Source organism: Lutjanus erythropterus, chromosome 12 (genome assembly GCF_056507025.1).
Source record: "Lutjanus erythropterus isolate fLutEry1 chromosome 12, fLutEry1.hap2, whole genome shotgun sequence".
Lineage (NCBI taxonomy): Eukaryota > Metazoa > Chordata > Actinopteri > Lutjaniformes > Lutjanidae > Lutjanus > Lutjanus erythropterus.
Genome location: NC_139328.1, coordinates 13159584 through 13180299, shown reverse-complemented (window position 1 = coordinate 13180299; position 20716 = coordinate 13159584). Strand labels below are relative to the sequence as shown.

The 20716-nt window shown below is 40.7% G+C and overlaps 1 protein-coding gene across 1 annotated transcript in view; it reads right to left on the bottom strand.

Annotated features, from left to right (window-relative positions):
- Positions 1-561: 561 nt before the first annotated feature.
- The window catches only part of LOC146317704 (tensin-3-like), a 44115-nt gene continuing 23960 nt past the window's right edge, over positions 562-20716 (bottom strand). The window contains exons 13-27 of the mRNA XM_084731352.1: positions 18332-19531; positions 12929-13086; positions 12205-12337; positions 11995-12078; positions 9397-9529; positions 7949-8499; positions 7747-7833; positions 7514-7645; positions 5301-5396; positions 4243-4320; positions 3966-4043; positions 3566-3734; positions 3415-3483; positions 2285-2314; positions 562-2158 (exon numbers count right to left, since the gene is read on the bottom strand). Coding sequence (XP_084587478.1) covers positions 2014-2158; positions 2285-2314; positions 3415-3483; positions 3566-3734; positions 3966-4043; positions 4243-4320; positions 5301-5396; positions 7514-7645; positions 7747-7833; positions 7949-8499; positions 9397-9529; positions 11995-12078; positions 12205-12337; positions 12929-13086; positions 18332-19531 — 3143 coding nt within the window. The 3' untranslated portion in view covers positions 562-2013. The remainder of the gene's footprint in view (positions 2159-2284; positions 2315-3414; positions 3484-3565; positions 3735-3965; positions 4044-4242; positions 4321-5300; positions 5397-7513; positions 7646-7746; positions 7834-7948; positions 8500-9396; positions 9530-11994; positions 12079-12204; positions 12338-12928; positions 13087-18331; positions 19532-20716) is intronic.

Here is a 20716-nt window from a genome sequence, read left to right as displayed (position 1 = left end):
ACTATGATCTTTTACTAAACCTAACCAAGTACTTTTGTTGCCTAAACCTAATCAAACTGTAGCTGCATTTCACTTCATATTTGCTTGCTCCAAATACACAAAGATATTAGGGCCAAAAGGCTCCAGAGATAGTCAAGAGTGTGTATTGTTAGAACAAAGGGCCTTCAGAGCTGTGGACTAAAAACTACTGAAGAGGAAGTAGAAAACTCTCCTTATCTGCTGTCTTGTCGAGAGTTAACAATAACTAACCAAAATCTAGATATAAAGTTTGATACCTCTCAGCCTGTTTGCTACCATTAGCTAAATTTGAAGCTACTGCCAGCAGACAGCTAACTTGTTTTACTTCAAAGACTGGAAACAGTTAGCCTGGCTCTGTCCAAAGGTAACAAAACCGTTTTACCAGCACTTCTAAAGTTCACTCACACATTATGGTATCTTGTTTTTGTTTAATCCATACAAAAAAAAAAACAATAAGCCCACTTCTGGACTCTTCACAGGTTACCTGGCAGCAGGTCTTGGTCATATGGAACTTTTAACAGTTAACGGATCACTGAGATAAAATAAATGTTGTATTTTGTTTATTTACAGAACACATCAAACAATGCAATATCAATATACAAACAAACCATTCACATGTATAATGTTATACACAGAGGCACAGTATGAGATAAGCATGAGGTACAGATAATAGGTCATGAAAACAAGATAACAAATGTGTACATAATCAATGTAAGAATATCAACAGAGCTGTATATTGTGGTGGTAGGTCCCTCTCTGGTTAAAATGACCGCCCAGCACAAAAAGTTGAAAGGAATCCAGTTTTATAGTCATCAACTCATATACAATGTCAATAAAGACTCAACTTTGTCCCAGAGCAAGTACATTGTAACTGAGAGATGACTAATAGAGACTGTGTCAAATCTTAAATTTACTTGTGAAATTCTAACACTTGTGACTAGTACAGTTACAGCATTTGTTCTCTCCATATAGCAGCCTATGTCTTTCAAATGAAATGTACAAACTTGAGGATAAGGACATATTTTTGATACCGAAACACTGCAGTGCTGCTGTTTTGCCCCAAACAAGGGCAAAGCATAGTAAAATAAAAATCAGCAGCTGAGTGGTATGCCACTTGTACTATCTCCTAAGCAAAGTACTGATGTGTTTTTAACCTTGTCACGTCAATATATATTAGGGTTTAATTAAAATATTTTCTATGGTTTCTCTCATTTCAACACACACACTTGCACACTTTCATTAAAATGTTGCAGACAGTTTTAAAAGTGGTCATATTCACATACATCTTAAGAAGAACGTTATTTAACAGGTTCAGAGAAGCCACATACATGCTGCGGCACATGTACAGAAGGCCTTGGTTTAAAAAAATAAAACTTTACATTGCATAGATAAAATAAGATAATCCTGTATGCGATGTAGCCTGTCCCCAAAGTCCAAATTATACATATTTTCTCTACATTTTTAACTCCACATCAAAATACTGCATGTTGGACAGATGCAGCGCAAACATCGGCTACAACTTTACAGGCTGTTAATAGCTTGAATGAAGTTTGTTTTGGTTAAATATTAGAAAAAATACATGCAACAAAGTAAGGTTTTCTTGATTTGTCCGTAAAACTTCTATACAGGAATAAGAAAAGCAGCCTTTGAGTTAAAATATGTTGAAATTGAATATATCTAACTGAATAAGACATTACAAACCAGTAAAAAATGATTACACATGTCTTATGATTTAGTTGTTCTCTTACTTGGTTACTTTACAGTTCATTTTACAGGAATAAAACAAACAACAGAATAGAAGATGATTTATATTTTAATGTTAAAAGATGTCAGTAAATGTCCTGGTACTGGTAAGTGGTCATTATCCAGTTAATATCCAGGGTTCATGTCCAGTCATCACCTTCAGTCCTTTACATTTTGTCCTTTGTTCAGCTTTTCAGTCTTTGTTTCTTGTCTTTACTTTCAGTAACAGTCTGTCCAGATGAGGCTGCAGGCCTACTTACTCTTCTGCGAGCCAATCATCACCTTGGAAACAAAGTTGACGATGGCACTCGCTGGCTGCTCGGGGTCATGCTCCGCAAACAGGTGACACACATTGTCCATGGAAGTGCCAGTTTTTCTCGCCACAAAGCCAAAGATTCTGCAGAGGTGGAGAAAAGTACTTAATAACAGCTCAGCTGCCTCAAACAGACTATGTCAGTTTAAAAATAACTGATTTAATGCAGCTTTGGTTGCAGTGATGTAAAAGTAATCATAATTTACTTACTTTGCTGAAGGGCAGCCATCTTTCTTCCACCTGTGAGCAGTGAAAAGATGATAATAGTGTTACTGGCTTGTTAAATTTACATCAAATCACAAATTACACCTCAGGTTTGCCTAACTTAGCCATTACCAGTATCACAGAATTTAAAATCAAAATTAAAGAGTAACTTTGTTTATTCTCAACCTGGATCCTATTTTTTCCATGTTTTTGTGTCTGCACAAGTAATGGGTACAACAACTTTTGAAACTGGCCCAGTATAGAGGAAGAGTGCTGCTGTTGGCAGATGCTAAGCCAACAGACCAGACAACTGCTAACCGCCAAAGTATGTTGACTAAAAGTGCTTGTTTTTGCCACTGACAGGTTCAGATATTTATTCTAATTATCTGACAGCATTGTGGAATCACTAAAGAGGTAAACCTTTTTGTCCAGAGTAAGATCCTTTTTTTTGTTCAACTAGAAACAGTTGTTTTATGACTCTCACTCCCTTTACAGAAACAGTAGTTTTATCATTGTAAAAAAACACTCGTTTTTGCTCGTCTTCACACTGCTTTAGTCTTTAGGTTTAGTCAAAATAAACCCTTCATTAATTAAGGTAGATATGAGAGAAGCATTAGGGAGAAATGTGAAGTACAGCTAGAATATTTTCACATCCACCTTGGTGAATTAAGGGTTTACTTTGACCAAACCAGAGTTGGTGGTTGTTGCAACAGTGGAAAGTCATTTTGGTGAGTTTTATTTTGTTTCTGTCAAGTTTGAATGAAGATGACGACGACAAAGTTAAAATTACCATTTTGTAAATGGAGTCTGGTGGGTTCAGTGAGTTTGCTGTTTATGATTAAACAAGATGTTTCTTACTCTTGAAATCAGGTCTCTCTGTTGAGATCCTTTCTATATGGTCAGAATAACAATCTGAGCCTGTCAAGCCTTAAAACAAACACTTTTTAGTGGATGTACTTTGCAGTCCACAGTTGCCTGGAGGAATTATTTTGTAGCATAGTTTAGCTTCTGCCAGCTGCAGTGCTCTGAGTAAATCCTGGATGAGTTTCAAAAGCTGTTTACACTTATACACATATATATATATATACATACTATCCAGGTTTTAAAAAAAAACATACTGAATCAACAATACTCACTTTCTATCTTGAGGGTCCAATGCACAAAATATGACTGTATTGACATTGTAATGCCTCCTGAAGAAGAGCCTAAAAGGAGAAAGAGGGGGGCAGTTATTATGAGAAAAGGGTCTCTCTGCATGTATATAAGGTATGTCTTTGTGATACTCACTTCCTCTGGTTGTCAGTGAGGGTGATGCCCTGGGAGGACACCTTGAAGTGGACTACAGTGGAGGCCGGAGGAGGGTTGGAGCTCAGAGTCATACTGGTGGCTTTCTGCACCGCCTGGACGCCTGTTAGTGACTCCATCTCCACGGAGCACAGGTACCACACGTTACAGGCTGCAGGAGCACAAAGATTCAAATTACACTTAAATCATAACTGTAAATAGCTGCAAAGCGAGGGTATTCAGTGACTCAGTCCGTAATAACAGGGCAAGGCAAAATGCGTGGATAAGCGTGGGTGCGCTCATTTCCAAAAGTGTCACAGAATTGTCAGTGTTTATCTAGAGTGCCATCATTTCTTTGTCATAATATCTATTCAAAGCAAGTGATGTTAAGACAGCTGATTACCTGCACCCTGTTTTAGCAGCTCAGCAGCAGAGTTGGTGACTGATTGTGAGGTAGTCTCCACAACATCTTCAAGAGGATCTATGAGCAAGAGAAGCCAAAACTTCAGTGAGATTATTTGGGAAAAACCCACAACAGCTACATCAACAGAGAAAATGACTAAATGACCAGAGAGCTGAGCAGACAGACTAGTCGCGAACCCTAAATAATGTTTATTTTCTATTCTGACCATAATCTTGAACAATAACATTAGGTCTGTGACTGTGTGCTGAAAGTTTACCTCTGTCGGGTATGATGAGTTTGCAGGGCAGCGCCAGCGGAGTGATTGAATGTTGGCAAACCAGCGCAGTTAAACTTCCTGTAAAACAATAAGATATCAAATCAATATTACAGTGAGATTTGATGCTTTATTGCCACATCTGTCTTATTTTTCATAAAAAATCTCAGAGTGCTATCAATGAAATAGTTCAAAAGAAAGAAAAAAAAACAAAAACAAAGAATAACTGAAACAATATTGTGTAATAACAAAACTAACTAAAATAAAATGAAAAATATACACTAATTTGTCAACACAAAAAGTAGAAAGCATTGGTGTAGATGTTCATTAAGACGAGTCTACATGACTGTGAGGCAGTTGCCGTAACAAAGTGTTGTGTTTGTATTGTACCTCTTCTAAACTGACAAGTATCCCCCATTTAATCCCAACAAAGCCCTAAAACTAATAATGGCACTGATAAAAATGTACAGTACTCTGTACAGTATATCTAAAAAAGACTAGAGGAACGTACAATGCAAAGATATTTCCAAAATAAAATGACGATCAGTGGAATGACCCATCCATGTAATCATACAGCCACAACAACAGCTTCAACAGTTGCTGAGAATTTGTTGAATTGTACTTTAAAAACATGTGACTACAAGTCAGGGGAAAGGAAAATGTCATATTTATTGTTAAAAGGAAGTGATCAAAACATGTCACATGAAACAGCAGGTTATGGATAGAGCTGCAACGATTAGTTGATTCATAGATTAGTCGATCAAAAGAAAATTAGTAGAACTGCAACAATTGATCAATCAACTATTAAATTAATCGCCAGCTATTTTGATAATCAATCTTTTTGAGTAATTTTGTTTGAGAAAAAAATCTTAAAATTCTCTGATTGCAGTAATCTGTCATTTGTCTCACCAGCCTGTTGTACAGTGCAAAACACACCAGTAGAGGGCAGTGTGGTGCATGAAGTATTTCACGTTGGTGCAGTGGGACCAAACAGCCAGGAAGTGTCACTCTAGTCAACCAGCTGTGAACAGAAAAGAGGTTTTAACAGAATGGATACTCACCAAAATAAGGCTCATTGGGGCAGCCCTTCAACCGCACTCCTTTCTGTGTACACTCGATCAGGAAGTGGCGAACTAATTCATTGGATAGATCTCCTCCTATTAGAAAAAAGGACACAAAAGATACAGAAAGAGATCAGAGAGATGATTAATTCCTCACAACAGTTTTAATAAAACTGTCCCATAGATTTACTCTGACCTAAATAATAGCTCCAGAGCATTTATCTCAGTACAGCACGTAATTTCCCAGCCTCGAAGAGTTACATAAAACATATTAAATCGCTACATTCAGTCTCTGCGGAGATTAATGGGATTATGATTCAACAGAAGCGCCTCTGAGGGGGCAGGAGGAGTCTCTGTGAGGAATGTCTTGACACAAAGGCTCGGAGAAAGGCCCGTTCCTTAAGGTGGGTTGGGTTTCACACTTAGAAGGAACCACAATGCCCCGCGCTGAAAGTGCGGAGAAGGACCGTGTCATGATGTCACCACAGGTGCCGCTGGACTGCGACGGGGTGAAGGCAAACAAAAGGACAGGTGTGAGTGGGGGATGAAATGAAAGAGCTGAAACGCTGCGGTGGGTTGATGCAGGAAGGGCATGGGGGCATCCTGTGAGCCGTTTAAAAATGAAGGATTTGAGAAAGGCAACTTACTTCAATAGATTTCTGAGTTATGAGCCCAACTTCAAGTCTTAAAGGAGAAATCTATGATATATTTACTGTAATAAATCATAAAATGGCCATGATATGTCAGCAGAGATCAAGGAAACAAGCTAAAAACAGACAGCTGACAGTGGATCAACTGACAGTGACCTCGCTTACGTGTTCAGCTGCTTCATATTCTCCTTTAAGTTTTGAAAAAGTTTTACCAACTAATAATGTTTTAACAATTTACTTTTCTACTCTGGATAACCGTAAATCTTTGAGTTTTAGCAACCCCCAAAATCTGTCGTTATTTGACCCGAGTTTGATACAAAATTTCAGAGTTTCAGAAAGCCAAAAAATGTTTGTATTTCAGAAACTGTGGAGTAGACTCGTCAGATCAGGTTCACAGCTCACTGTGAGCAATTTTTGAAATACAATATTTTGGAGGGGGTTTCTAAAACTCAAAGATTCAAGTTTAAGAAAAAATTATATAATAAATATGTAAATAATAATAATAAATGATCTCACAAAAGATTAGAGGTCGGCAAAACTTTGTTTATCTCAAAACTCCTTTTTTAGATTGCAATTTATTTTTACAGTGAAATAGTTCCACTTATTTCTGATACACACTGCATAGGATTTAGTGTCCTCTGGGCCTGTTTTGAATAAGAAAAAGTGATGTGTGAATCTCTTTCATCACTCAATCAGCCTTTGTTTTCATGTTGAGTCATGGCCAGAGAATGTTTGGCCAGATTCCTCTAGAGACTTTGTTTCCCTTCCAAAAAATCCCACCCTGTAATTCCCAAACATGCTAAACAAACACACATGGAAGTAAATAACCAAGCAGCCTGTTTTGACCCCAGCGAGTCCCTGGATGTTCCATCTATACCAGACAAGAGTTATGTGGGGCAGAAAGCTTCCCAGGAGAAGGCCCCGGGATCAGAGCAGGCTTATGGACCCAGCACATCCTTTGTTCGGCGGTGAAACATTAGCTGTACATCTAAGACTATCAGGCAAAAAGGGGTCTGTTTGGCTTCATCGTGATGATGCCCAGGAGAGAAACACAGAGTGAGGAGCTCTCACACACAAACACAGGGAGGGACTCTCATGTTCCAGCATGAAGGGGACTACAGTGAGCTGTAACTGTAGAAGGCTTTGTGTGTGTGAGTGTGTGATGCAGGATTCCCATGATGTCTGTAAATACACTGATAAGTGAAAAACAATTAAACGTTTTGGGAAATACACGTTAACGTTAACGTTAACGTTAACATAACAAGGTTAATACCTACCTAGGATTTTAGCCTAACTTAGCATGAGGTCTAGGAGTAGGAATATTTTATTTTAATCTTAAAAAGACAAAAATCAAAAGTTTTTTTCTGTGTCATGGTCAAAAAGAGATGAGTGAAATTTTAAAAACATACTACTTGTATACATACTACTCCAATCCAGCCATCTCAGTGCACAGGATTGCTTGTTTGTTACTTTTAATAAATAATAAAGTGGACCCTATTCTAAAATAGATAAGCATAAGCCAACCATTTAAAACAAAAAGTGTGTTGTCCACATCTACTGTACCTTTCTTGGTCTGTTGGAGAACGGAGGGTGGAGGAGTGGCCACCTTCATTGCCAGTCCGTAGGCCCCTCTGAAGGAATGACTGTCCCGCACGATGAAGCAGCCAGGCTCCTTATCCTTCAAGACTGAAATGGCTGCATGAAGAGAAACATAATTGTGAGGCAGCTCTGTAATTCTGTGAATTATTTTTTCCCCTTTTATCACCTTGAAACAAACGTGGACATTGGAAACTTACCTTGATCCCTTGAGATGTCTGGCTTATACCAGAATTTTGATGTGTCCTGCACAAATTTTACAGTAACCTGCTTGCTGGCCAGCACATCTGGAAAACATACAATAATCAGCAAAAATAATCAGTACAGGATTCATTTGTGTGCAGTCACAAAGCCATGTGACAGCAATGACGCTGTTAGCTTCATTAGGGGACTCTGTCCTACCTGGAAGAGGCGAGGCTGTGCCCGGCATCTGAGCTGAGAGGTCAGGCAACACGTTGGGGAAGGGAATACTCAGGGAGCTCCCACTGTGAGGACTGGAGAACCCACTGAGGGCCGGAGACGCTGTTCCCAGCGAGTGCTCCCCATCTGACGCCCTCTTCTTCTCAGGCAGAAGTGGAGGCTGCATCTGGGGCAGCTGCGTCTGACCCTGCCCGTCCAAAAGTTCCCTGTCAATGCCTCCATTTCCCAGCAGAGAGGAGGTGGAGTTTGGACAGTCCGTGCCGTAGCCGAGGCCCGAATCATCCTGCTCGTCAAAGCTTTGTGCCGGACTGCGGTTGAGAGCGTATCGGGCCATGCGGCTCCGCTGGCTGCTTCGGGGAGAGCTGTGGGCGTTGGGGGCAGGGTGGATGTGTGGGTGGTGCAGCGGAGGAGAGTGGTGGCCGTAGTCCAGTGACATGGAGTGCTGCGGTGGTTGTCTGGCAGAGGAGTAGCTGCTCAGAGAGGAGTGGCGGCTCAGGACGGGATGCTCTGGCCAGGACTGGTTCATGGATGAACTAAAGAAAAAAAAAACAGTAAATAAGCATTAGTTAAGTTTCCATCTGTGGGACCCAAGTTATGTTTATTAAATATGTTTCAGTTTGATAAATAAGTGCAGTCTGTAATTTGTTTAATAGTTGTTTAATCAGTGGAGATAAGTGACTTCAGTGGAAACTAATTTGTCAACTAATAATCATAGATTTAATTTTTGTTTATGTAAGCATGACATTTTGTAAAAGGCAACACTATGTAAGCTTTCTGTTAGAACAGTGATGTGGGTTAACGTCACTTGAAGAGAAACAGGTGAAGGTTTAAAGACATGGTCTGTTCCGTTGACGCTCAAGTCATTACTGAGCCACAAGGTTTTCTTACCGCAGTTAAGTCTGCTGTTTAGGAGAACTTACGTTTAAACTGTGGAATAAAAATACTTTGTTTTATCCTTTTTTACATCAGAGTTCTGTGGTCCGTTTTCCTTCTCAAGTTAAAGTACGCGAGTTAAGCTGAGGCAGTCATTGAGCTTCAACCGCCTGCACAATTCAAATGTAGGACAAATATTTCCAGAAAATCAGTGAAAGAAAATGCAAATTAATGCAAGATTATATCCACTGTTATGCAAATATTAGGAGCTGGTCTCATTCTGTTTTTATCGATACAAACTTTTCTTCAGTGTAAAAACTTTTTTTCCATATTTCAACTTTTTTTCTAGTTTTCCATTCAGGTTTTTAATGAAAATGACTGAAATTGAAAATGTGCATTAAAACAGGTGGATGGGAACAGACATATTGTTTGTATCACTGGTGTTGCACTGAAGGAGAGGACTTGATAAATTTTTTTTCAAAAGTGCATAAGTCTGAGGTTTGCGCCCTCTAACAGATCAACGCCATTTTAAGGTTCTGGATAGGACAGATCTGTACCTGTCTGTCCTCTGAAGGGTCCCAACAATAGAGGCAGAGTGTGTGGCACTTAGTGTCCTGTGGCAGTTGATGGAGGAGTCCGGTAAACCGTCAACTCCAACATGACTGATCATCTCTGAATATCCCCGGGGTTCTGTGAGGGAGCAAGAAAACAAATAATTCAAGCATATTTATTTTTCTTTAAAACTGCAAAGCAAAGCTGTGCAAGAACTACTTCCATACATGTGGGACTGTATGATATAGGAAAAAAATCCTTCGGGAAAGGGCACTGAGTTCTTTCCAGTAACAAACAATCAATATTGGAGTTTATATGAAATGAAAACTGTCCACATGGCCTTGAATCCAGTCATCTATCTATATAAAACCAATCGCCAATTACCCTCGCCACGACCGACGGAGTCAACAAATCAGACGTCACTGTGGCTGGAAATTAAAAGCCCTCTGACGTAATTATCTGGAAGCTTTATTTTAATCAGTCACAGCCAGGAGCCCCTGATGCCCCAGCTCTCTACAGCCAGGTTTTCTCTGGTTACTTTTACAAGAACGAGAGGTGCAAGGCTGAAAGAGTTGCTGGTTTCTTCTCATCCCTGTTTTCCCTCTGTGTACACAGAGACACTTTCATGGGGGGGAGAAAAGTTTTTTTGTGTTATGCTTCCTGACCCACAGTAACCATGGAGATGTGGCAGGACTGAATGCGGTGATTCTCGCCTGGGTGTCTGAGGTGGTAAGAGAGGCACAGCAGGGGCACAGATCTGCTCCCAGGCCCAACGGACTTTTATCAAACTGTAGATAAGTACGGAAACAAGTCCCTTCTTCATGGGGAGACCAGCCATATGTATGTGGGTAATTCCTGACAAGGACAACCTTGTGCTTCCTGGGACAACACTGATCCAAAAACATGGCAAATAAAACACACCCAGATAAGCAGAAAGGGCCACCAGCATGGACACTATGCACAGAACTACAGTGGACAGGATCAGGCACAAAAGGTATATTAGCCACTTAAAAAATATCAGTATCAGTTTTACACTATATTTAGAATACTTCCAGCAGTTTGCCATCAGACAGTCTTTTCTGTTGGTAAACCACAGTTATACAAGCCAAATATCACTGTCTCCAAACCAAACAGGAGAGAGCAGCGGACCAGCAACAGGGGGTTGCTGGTTCGCTGCTTCCTCAGTCTTTTAGTTTGTTTGTGTAATTGTATGACTTTGGTGTTAAAAAAGGATGGTTCAGATTCACCAGGAGTCAGACAATAAGACAAACAAACAAAAAGATCGAGGCAGCAACTCAAAATTACTGATTCCGCCTAGGGAGTCTGGCTGATTTGGAGAGTGATATTTGGCTTATGTAACAGCAGTTTCTTGTCAGAAAAGGCTGTCTGATGGCAACTTAAAGCAGTGAAAATATTCTAAATATAACAAAGTGATAGTGATTTTTTTAAGGTTTACTTTTATTAAGTGGCTGAAATACCTTTTGTTGCCGACCCTGTCCACAGGACTTCATTGCTTACTTTTTCTGCTTCTACTGCAGTCCACTTCAAAAAATATGAACTATCCCTTTAATTTAATCAGCTTGGGGCGCAACATAAACATCAGAAAAGCGATAACCCAATTTTAAACTGTTTCTGCAAAAGTCCTAAGACGAAAATGGAGTAAACTGTAAAAACATGAAAGGTTTTTGGGAATTTGACAAAGTTCTCATATCCTGGTGCTACAAAATGCTATAAATGGACAAGAACCTTATAGGCAGGGTGTTAGAACCCTTAGCTCATCTTGGAAAAACACAGGGTGTGTTCCACCTCAGATAAACACCACATAAAAACATCCATACAAAAACAAACGAAAGAGGCCTTTAGTTTTAATCTAAAGAACAACAGTGTTATGTCTAAAAAAGTGTTCTCTTTGCCGTGCTGTGACCACGCAGACATTCTCCAAAAACCAAGCATGAAGGGCAGAGTCTGGTTAGGAATCTCCCTGCTTTTGCATTCATGAGACGTCTTTGTTTTCGGCCTCTGTCTCAAAACCACTAAAATTCCAAAAACAACAATGTCGCCATTATTAGGTAACGCAAAGGGGGGAACCTGAAAGAGCTCCGTTCTAATGAGAGAGTGGATCCAAACACGCAGTGACAACAGGCCAGACGAGAAAGAAGACTCTTGCAATTACCTCCCGTCACTTTTAACCAGCTGAGGGGAAAAACACAAGACAGAGCTATGGTGGAAAATAAAGCAGTCTTGATGTTTTGGGGTTTTTTTGTTATTTACAGCAACTTAAAGCTGCCTTGATAATGTTTTATGATAGCTATCATTAATAAATGGGTTAAATAAACTTCAGTTTATAGTTTAATAATAGTATCACTATTAACAAACTATGACATGACCATTAATTGCTAATAATTAATGCTATAATTAGCATTTTTTGAGATATTTTTGATATGTGTGCAACAATAACATTTATTTCAAGTGTTTACTCTTAAATGCTGCTGTTAAGTTCACAAACAAAAACCACTTTGTTCTCTCAGATGGGAGAATTTTATAACAGCTTCATGTGATGCTCCGTTTTCTAAAAATAACACATCCAAGAGATTTGAACCTACCATGGTCTGTCCTGTAGCCTCCGTAAGACTGCATGCTGGGAGACGGTGTTTGCCTGAGTTGTGTAAATTCTGACATATTTTTCACTGAAGACACAAAGGAGACGAGGACAGGGACGATTAATTAAACCTAAGAAACAAAGCCGGTCACAGATACATGCAAATGAAACACTGAGATAAAAGGAGGCTATTTACAATGACAAAGGACTTTACCATAAGGTGTTGGTGGAGAGATGGGGAAGGCAGGAGTGGGCGGAGTCATGTCACTCCCTGCCTCGACCCCGCTGTCCATGTCTGGGCCCTGGGCCCTGTAGTCAGCGCTGTCACTCCTGTACAACATGTGATGCTGCAGCAAACAACACAAACATGCAGTACATGTGACTAACCGAACAATGTCATTAACACTTCCTTTTTTGAATATTTGGAATATTACCAAAGTTGGAACGTTTTTTTTTACTCACAAAGATGCTGAAATACTCACTCAAATATTAATTGCTAGCAGTTTATATAACTGTAACTCCCTTTTTACTGGATTACTTTAAAAGTCTATAAGAAAACTACATTTGGTTCTGAATGCTATGGCCAGAGTCTTCACTAAAAGAAAATGGATCACATTACCTCACTGCCTAAAACACTACACTGACAACTTGCACCCACTAGAATTTAGAAATGTAATTTACTTGTATTTATTTTATTTATTTTTAGTGTCCCATAAATGTTCTTCTGTTCTGTAATCTTTTGTTTATGTGTCTCCAAACTGGAACTCAGTGCCTCTGGATATCAGAATAACTTTCTGTATTTCTAAAAGGAAATTAAAGATCTATCTTTTTAATCTGGTCAGAAGCAGTGGGAGTAATATTATATCATTAGTTTTTAATTTTATCCTTAGTATAAATAAAAGTCAAAAGAATGAAGTAAAAGAAACACTCTTATTTACCTGGGACTGTGGCACACAAGGGGAGTACGTCCGCTGGCCCCTGTACTCCTCTGTCCCGCCCCACCCTGAGTTACAGAAGCCTGGGTGATCCATGACATCACTTCCTTCGCGACTGAGACTCCGCGTGACACCCGTCCGCCCCTCATTGGACTGGACAGCTGGATACACACAAGTGGACAGGCAGCAGCAAGCAGATCATTAAGTGTTAACAGATTTACAGGCTTCACTGATTTCAAGGAAGTAAAGTACATTAAAAACACTGAAGGGAAAAACAACAGTGACATTTGCAGGGTGTCTGTCGCTTGGGATGTTAACGATTAATGATTCATTAATCTGTGATAAGAATTGAACCAATTAAAAATGTATAAATTCATAATTAATCAATTGTCTGGAAATGGCAGTAATTGTGCCTCATTAGACATGGTTTTGTCTGGTGGGGAAATTTGATGAATAAGGAAACACAAGAAATCTTATTAATTTATCAACTGTTAACATTTTAAACCATTGGTTAAGGAAAATGTAATAACCCTAACAGCCACCCTGCTTTGGTACCTTTTAGGAAAATATTCAGCCAAATGTTTTTACCAACACTGTATTTTCTTCTTGTCAAGGCACTATTGAAACTAAACCCTCCCCTTTTCACTCTGTGCTCCAATAACAGTTGAGCTAACTGGGTGCCTTCTTCCTATAAAAGTGACATATAGGTCACATCTTAAGTTAGCTAATGTTAGCAAAACTCAAGCACCTCTGTACAGAGCACAGGAAAAGGAGAAAGTTGACCAAAGTTACAAACTTGCTCACTTGACATTTTAGCACAGACTAAAAAGGTACAAGATCATAATAACCATCTGATTTAATGAAATCATAATCTTGATGTATTTCACTTTACTAACTAGAACTGTGTGTTCTGATGATCACACTAATTTTAACTAATGTTCTGACTTAGACAACTGTAAAATGACACGGTTACTTTCATGACGACTCTCTGTCAAAAGTCTGCGACCGATGACATTTTGATTTAGTCAGTCCATAAAGTGAAAGCACCCCGGGGTGCTGCTACAGCCATGTTTTCTGAGGACAGCTGAGGAATGCCAGGGGTCTAGCTGGTGGGCTGAAGGTGTGGAGTGTGTGTGTGTGTGTGTGTGTGTGTGGGTTCAATGTTGTGACTGCTGCCACTCAGCACCAGAGTGTTAATTTGAGCCCTCCCACCGAGTTGCGACCTCTCAGGCCTGAAGAATGCTAATGGTGCAGAAGTGCTAATGCCAGGGATCATTACTCACTTTGTCTGGGCCGAGTGTGGATAACACACACAGTGTCATGCATACTTGGCAGCGTTTCTCCATGCATGCATCACATTTTTTTTCCTCTTTCATCTATATATATTTGTCTACAGGACGTTATATGCTGTATGTGTGCAGCATTGATCCAGAGAATCTGTTTTCTGTCTGTAAGACGTAAACAACCAAGAGACGAGCCAGCATGAATCCGAATGGTTCAGTTACTATTACGCAACAGAGACTCTCTTTCTCCCCAATGACTCGCTTTCAGTGTCATCGTTTCTGTAACTTAATATGCACTCAGGAGTAGGGTTGGACAGTATGAGAATAAATACTGTATTGTGTGGCAATAACACAGCATAAGGTTTCTAGTTGTATCAGGCTGCTACAAGCCAATGACCTGGGGTGCTTTACGGCATTATCAGCTTTACAGGACTTTTTTAAATGATGGCTTGAATTTTCTGAAAATGTACTTCACCACAATATGTTATTAATATAATGTAACAGAAGATTTGATCCATAACTTCAAATCTACCCATTGCACGGGCAGTTCTGATATTTTAAGTAGGTTTGTATGAGGTACTTATCAATAGTCATTATTACCTACAGTAGATGGTGGGCGACAGGCCCCTGTTTTGGAGAAGCAGCAGGAGTACCAGTATAGGAAGCTAATGCTCTGCTGTGACCACAGTTAGCAGCATAACATGTTTAGCCACCTAAGTGTATGCTATCTTAAGAATATTTTTACCAGGCCATCAGACAGCTTTTTTTGACAGGAAACGTCCGACTGGTGACTTTGGAGAGAATCACTCTCTCCAAAGTCACCAGCCTCCATTGGTGAAATCAGTCATTTTACCATGCAGAGCTCAGAGGCTTCTGGTCTATTGCTGCTTTGATTGTTTAGTTTGTTTGTGTTGTTGTGTGACTTCAGTGTTTTAAAGGCTTGGTTTGGAGACCAGCAAGTCCCGTTCTGCCTGGTAAAATTACTGATTTTGCCAAAGGGAGCAATATTTGGTTTCTACAATGGCAGTTTCACCTTGGAAAAGGTTGTCTGACAGCAAGGAAAAGTGGTAAAAATATTCTAAATATAGCATACACTTGACTTTTTTGTGATGGGCCTTTTTTTGGTGGATAGAATATGTTTTATTGCTGAGCCTGTCCACAGCAGTACATTGCTTAGATGTCAGCTATCAGTAAGTACTTCATCCAACTCCACCTAAAGTAATATGAACCATCCCTTTAATTAATTTTAATTAACATCATAATCAAACCACAGTAATTCATAGCAACCTGCTACAGGTGTACCACAGGTATATTTTATTGATGCTAAAATAAACTAATTTGGATTTTATGTTGGGCTCTTATGCCGTAATATTGCCTGTTAAGATGCACAGCAACAAAGTGGTGAAAAAGATTAAATCCAACAAAAATTGCTGCCCCAGCTCCCTTGACACAACATAAACACTGAAACCTCCCTCTTCTCCTTTTCTTCACCTCCTTAATACAGCAGTAGTAGAAATGGGTGAATTTATGACAAAACAGTGAAAAGTTATTAAAAATCATAACAACATGAAGGTGTGGTGCAATGATGTGATGAACACAAGCAGGAAGAGCCTGACTGGTCTAGTTAGATGGATACCAGATAGTCTCTTATGTTTAAGGAATGAGACTCAACTGTAAATAAACTGCCTACCGCCAGCTTTAATACAGCTATGGGTGTTAAAGTGAACTGAGAAGAAATGGATGAAACAGAAACAGTGGTATGTTAGTAAAACTAATAACAACATCATGGGGACTTTCTGCAATGATGTGGTGAGCACAAGCAAGAAAAGCCTGACCAGTCTAGTTACATGAACACTGGGTACAAACTTAAGCCAAAAGCTTGGATTGCTTTGAATAGTCAAAAATCTATACAATTCAACCAAACCTTCTTTATAACAAAAAACTTTTGCTCAAACCGTGCAGAATGACTTCTGTTACAAGTGCAATCCTACATCAGAAAACAAACAATCCATTACTTCCTACAGGTTATTTGCAAATTAACAATATTACATAGCCTACAGCGTTCGTTTCTGTTGGAATGACGCTTCTGTGTAGTTGATATGCACAGACAGGTATGCTTTTGGAATCAAATGGGAAAAACATTGCCTCCAGGCTCACTTGTTCCTCTCTTGGAAATTCCTCAGGCCTCCCCATCTTGAGCCCCCCCCCCCGCAACCACACAAACATGCTGGAGTGTGATTCACGCTCTGCTGCTAACAACCAGACAGCATTTTCTCTGCTTCACTGGGTTTCACGTAAAGAAATCCACAGAGTGCCTTTGTACCCTAGTATGAATATTCTTGAGTCAGTACTGGTGAACTTGATAACCTGTGAGGCTGAGCCAAATCTGATGTAGAAAAGACAACATCTTTGTTGCACGGGAAAGCTCCGGCTTTCCAACAAACTCAAGATAGACAGAAAAAATTCATAATCTTGTCATTTCTATTTGGTAGAAGCAGATATACAGTTGGTGAAACACATTCTGTGAATTCTTGCGTAGTGTTTGGAGATAAGAGTGCATCCTTGAATGTGGCCTGGGGATTAGTTTCAACATGAATCAGGCGAAAATAACTTTGGTGGATATCTACCATTGATACAAGAGTCATTATGTTGCCTAACTTCTGTCTGCACAACAAAACTAACAACAAGAAGAAGAAGTAAAGAAGACATTTTAAGATTATAGCAAAGACCAAAGAAAATTTTCAGATAGGAGTGTGATGAACATGAGGATACAATAAGTAGAGCATCTATTAGAGATGACTAAAAGAAATGGTGTGTGTTTTACGTAATCCTTAATACTTCATCTACACACAACAATAAGCAGTCAGTCTGTGGGAAGGACTTTGATTTGGTAAATATCTGTATTCCTCAGTATGCCATCTCTATAATCAAACACTGAGAGATGGCAATGTTCAGAGAGGTCGATGACAGCTGCTCTCCCTCGCTTCATGTACCGTACTGATCCTCTAGTCAGATAGTTGCTACGCAGACAAGTCCGGACGGCGCTCTCTTCTCAGAAACACACCGAAAACATCTGAAAACCTGGCAACAACCCTGCTATTTCTGCCACTAAAACACGCCAGGTGGGGAGAGGGAGAGAAGGTGTGCTTGTTAAGTTAACTCTGTAGTGGAGGAGAAGGAAATCTGATGCTGCTGGAGAGGAACCACTTTTGAAATATTCTTTAAGGAATAATTCAGATTAGTAGAAGTGGAGTCTTATGAGATACTTCAATAGTGAATTATCTACAGTAGATGCTGGTCAGTGTGCCACCAGTTTGGATAAACAGAGAGGAGTACCAACATAAAAGCAAAGCAATGAACTGCTGTGGACAGGGTCTGCAACAAAATGTATTTTAGCTTCTTCAAAAAGGTAAACCTGCAAAAAAAAATACATTTAAGTTTGAGTGCATTCTATACATTTAGAATATTTTCACTGCAACGCAAACAAAATAAATGATTAGGGCAGCAGTACACCAGCAGCTCCTGTCTTCTCCAAAGTAAAATTTCTGATTTCGTCTATGGTGTTTTGACTGGTTTGGAGAGTTATAGTTGTATAACGCCACTTTTCTGCAAAAGGCTTTCTGACAGCGAGGTCAAGCAGTGAAAATATTCTAAATATAGGGTACACTTAAATTGATATTACTTTTTTTAAGTGGCTAAAATGCGTTTTGTTGCTGTTCCTGTCCACAATGGTACATTGCTTAGCTTCCGAGCTGGCACTCCTCTCTGCTTCTCCTCACCAGGAGAACTAACTACACTGATTATTGATAAGCACTTTATACAACCCCCTTCATCAAATAAGCCGAACTATCCCTTTAAGCTGGCATATGTTAGCAACTCCTCACCCTAAACCTAACCCTGACCAGTGATAAGTACCTCATACAACCCCGCTTCAAATATTTCAAACTATTTCTTAAAAATTGCTTCATAACTTGTAACTTTGCCGTGTTTGTTCGACATCTCTAGCAAAACAACCTCTCTGGTTTCCTAATGACAATCGCACATTTCTTTCCACGACCGCACTTCCAGACCACACTGCATCATCAGCATCATCACCACACCCACACTGTCTGACTGATCTTACCTGTCTGCTGTGTGTTTTTCAGACTTGCAGCGTTATTATCGTTGAATCTCAGATTGATGCCGTTTGAGCATTTGGAGACTGAGCCGTTCACGTGCGTCCCGCCGTTCCTCTTTATGGAGCCGCTGTGGCTCGACACCGGCACAAACGTGGGATCCAGGTCCATGATCAGCTGGTTGAGCTGGTCGATGGAGTTGTCGATGTCCTTTGTTAGAGATTTGAACTCCTCATCGCGTTTGTTGTTGTTGTTGTTATTTATGGTTGCCTGCTCCTTGTGTGGCGCCGTGTTTCTCAGAGCATCTGTCGTCATGTCCCTGGCAGGGCCCTGTGGTTCTGCGGGCAGGCCTGCTTTGGGTGAACTGCTCCCTTGCTTGTTCCCTGGGTATCTTTCTGTATCGTTTCCATCCTCTGGCATGTAGATAAACTGTTGTGCAGCAACCATCTGCTGCTGGCGGACCCAGGACTGTGTGGAGTAGCTTCCCTGTCTGTACACATGCTGCTTGGGCATGGAAGCACTGCTGGGATTACAGGAGGCCACAGAGTTGCTCCTGGAGTTCAGACAACCCCTTCTAGCCTCAGCATAGCCTCTCTCGTACTCCTCCATGGAAGGCGGTGCAGGATGGTGGAGGTGGTGTTGACTTTGGCTGTGCTGCTCCTCTCCTCCGGGACTCCCAAACCCATCTGACAGCAGGGAGTTCTGGCTACTCTTGTGGCAGGAGGACGACAAGGTCCCTAAACTGTCCACACTGTGCAGATCATGCCCTGTGATGACCTCGTCGTCCAGGATGTCCGTTTCCCTCTCTCGGGGTCTAGGGTCTCCGTTGATGTGCACTTGCGCCGGAACTATCTGCTGGATGCCCACTCTGGGGCCTTGATCATCCATCTCCTCCACAGAGGGGTCCTCAAGTCCGAAGCCGCTCAAAAGACGCTTGAGCTGGACCTTTTCCTGCTGACTGGGGCCCTGATTAGGCTTTACGGTGGAGGTGGTGGTGGTGGTGGTGGTGAGGACAGGTGTGGGTCTGTCTGCCCACAAAGAAGTGCTCGACAGGCCTGAGTCACTGCTGACAGAGAGAGCGTGGTCGCTGTGGTCAGGGCTGGAGGTGGCGGAGGTCGTGCGGGCCCCTCGGCCAAGCGTGGCCTCTCCTCCGATGGGGCTCCTCTTGGTGGCTGCTTTGTCCTGGTTTAGGCCTTGAGAGCGTGGCGCTGCAAAATAGAAGAGATGCAGCGCTTCATACAGTCAGCTGGTGAGGGGGACACATACACACAGAGACACACAAACAGCAGAGACTCACGCAGACGAACACAAACTGCTCAAAACCACAGACAGAACGAGAAGCTGTTAACATGCACAGTCATGTCATCCCACCAACTCCATCATTCACAATCTGTTATTGACAACTCAACACTTAGACTCTTAGAAATGAAGGTTCCAAAATATTTATTCCTGCAGGTCTGAGGTTCTATTTAGAACTATTTGCTTGTGACAAACCTTTTTCTGAAGAAATGGCTCATTATGAATTGTTGAAATTGTTGAAGAAACTTTGGTTCTAGATGAAATATTTGTAATACATAAAGGGTCAAGGGTACAAGCATCATTACACCAAAAAAGGGTTCTCTGTAGAACATCTTATTTGGTGAAAACTTTCCCAGATGGTTCAGTCAGGTACCATAAAGACTTCTCCAGTTAGGAAAAGGAAAATAATCCTTTATGGTTCTAGTTAGCACCTTTATTTCTAAGAGTGTACAATCACACCTCACCTGACAAAGACAATAGTCCAGACAATACAGACCACAATTAATACACTGACAGTGAAAAACATGTGAATCATGTTACAAGCAAATATCCTAATTAGATGTGTCAGAAAAAAAACTGTACAATCATCCACATTATTCAAATCCCCTCATTTTGATTGTCTAATTCAAAGATACTCCAACAATTATCCCATGGGGTTACCCAGAGTACTTCCAAGGTGCTAGTGTATGCAGTGTGCACCGCAGACAAAGGTGTTCCTCATACTCAGGTTATATAAGACACGTTCAGTCTTCTGTGCCGCTACGAGAGTCAGACGGCTGTGGATCTTCAGAGTCTGACCCCTGCATTCCTCACCCTGCTGCGATTAAGCCACCCTACTACCTCTCGCCTGCCCCTTGACCCCCAGCATATGTCCAAACAACCTCCTTAATCCCCAGAAGTGAAATCACAAAAGTCAGTCAAATCCATCATGACAGCAAACAATCCTTTCCAGACTCACACGAAGACGCAGCGTTGCCAAGTCGAGTGAAAAACTTGCTGTTTCACTGTAACTCTCCCTCTTCCTCAACAATAGAAGAACTGGAACATGACTCCTACGCTTCTCCCCTCAGTCTACCGCCTTAAGTACTTGCCTT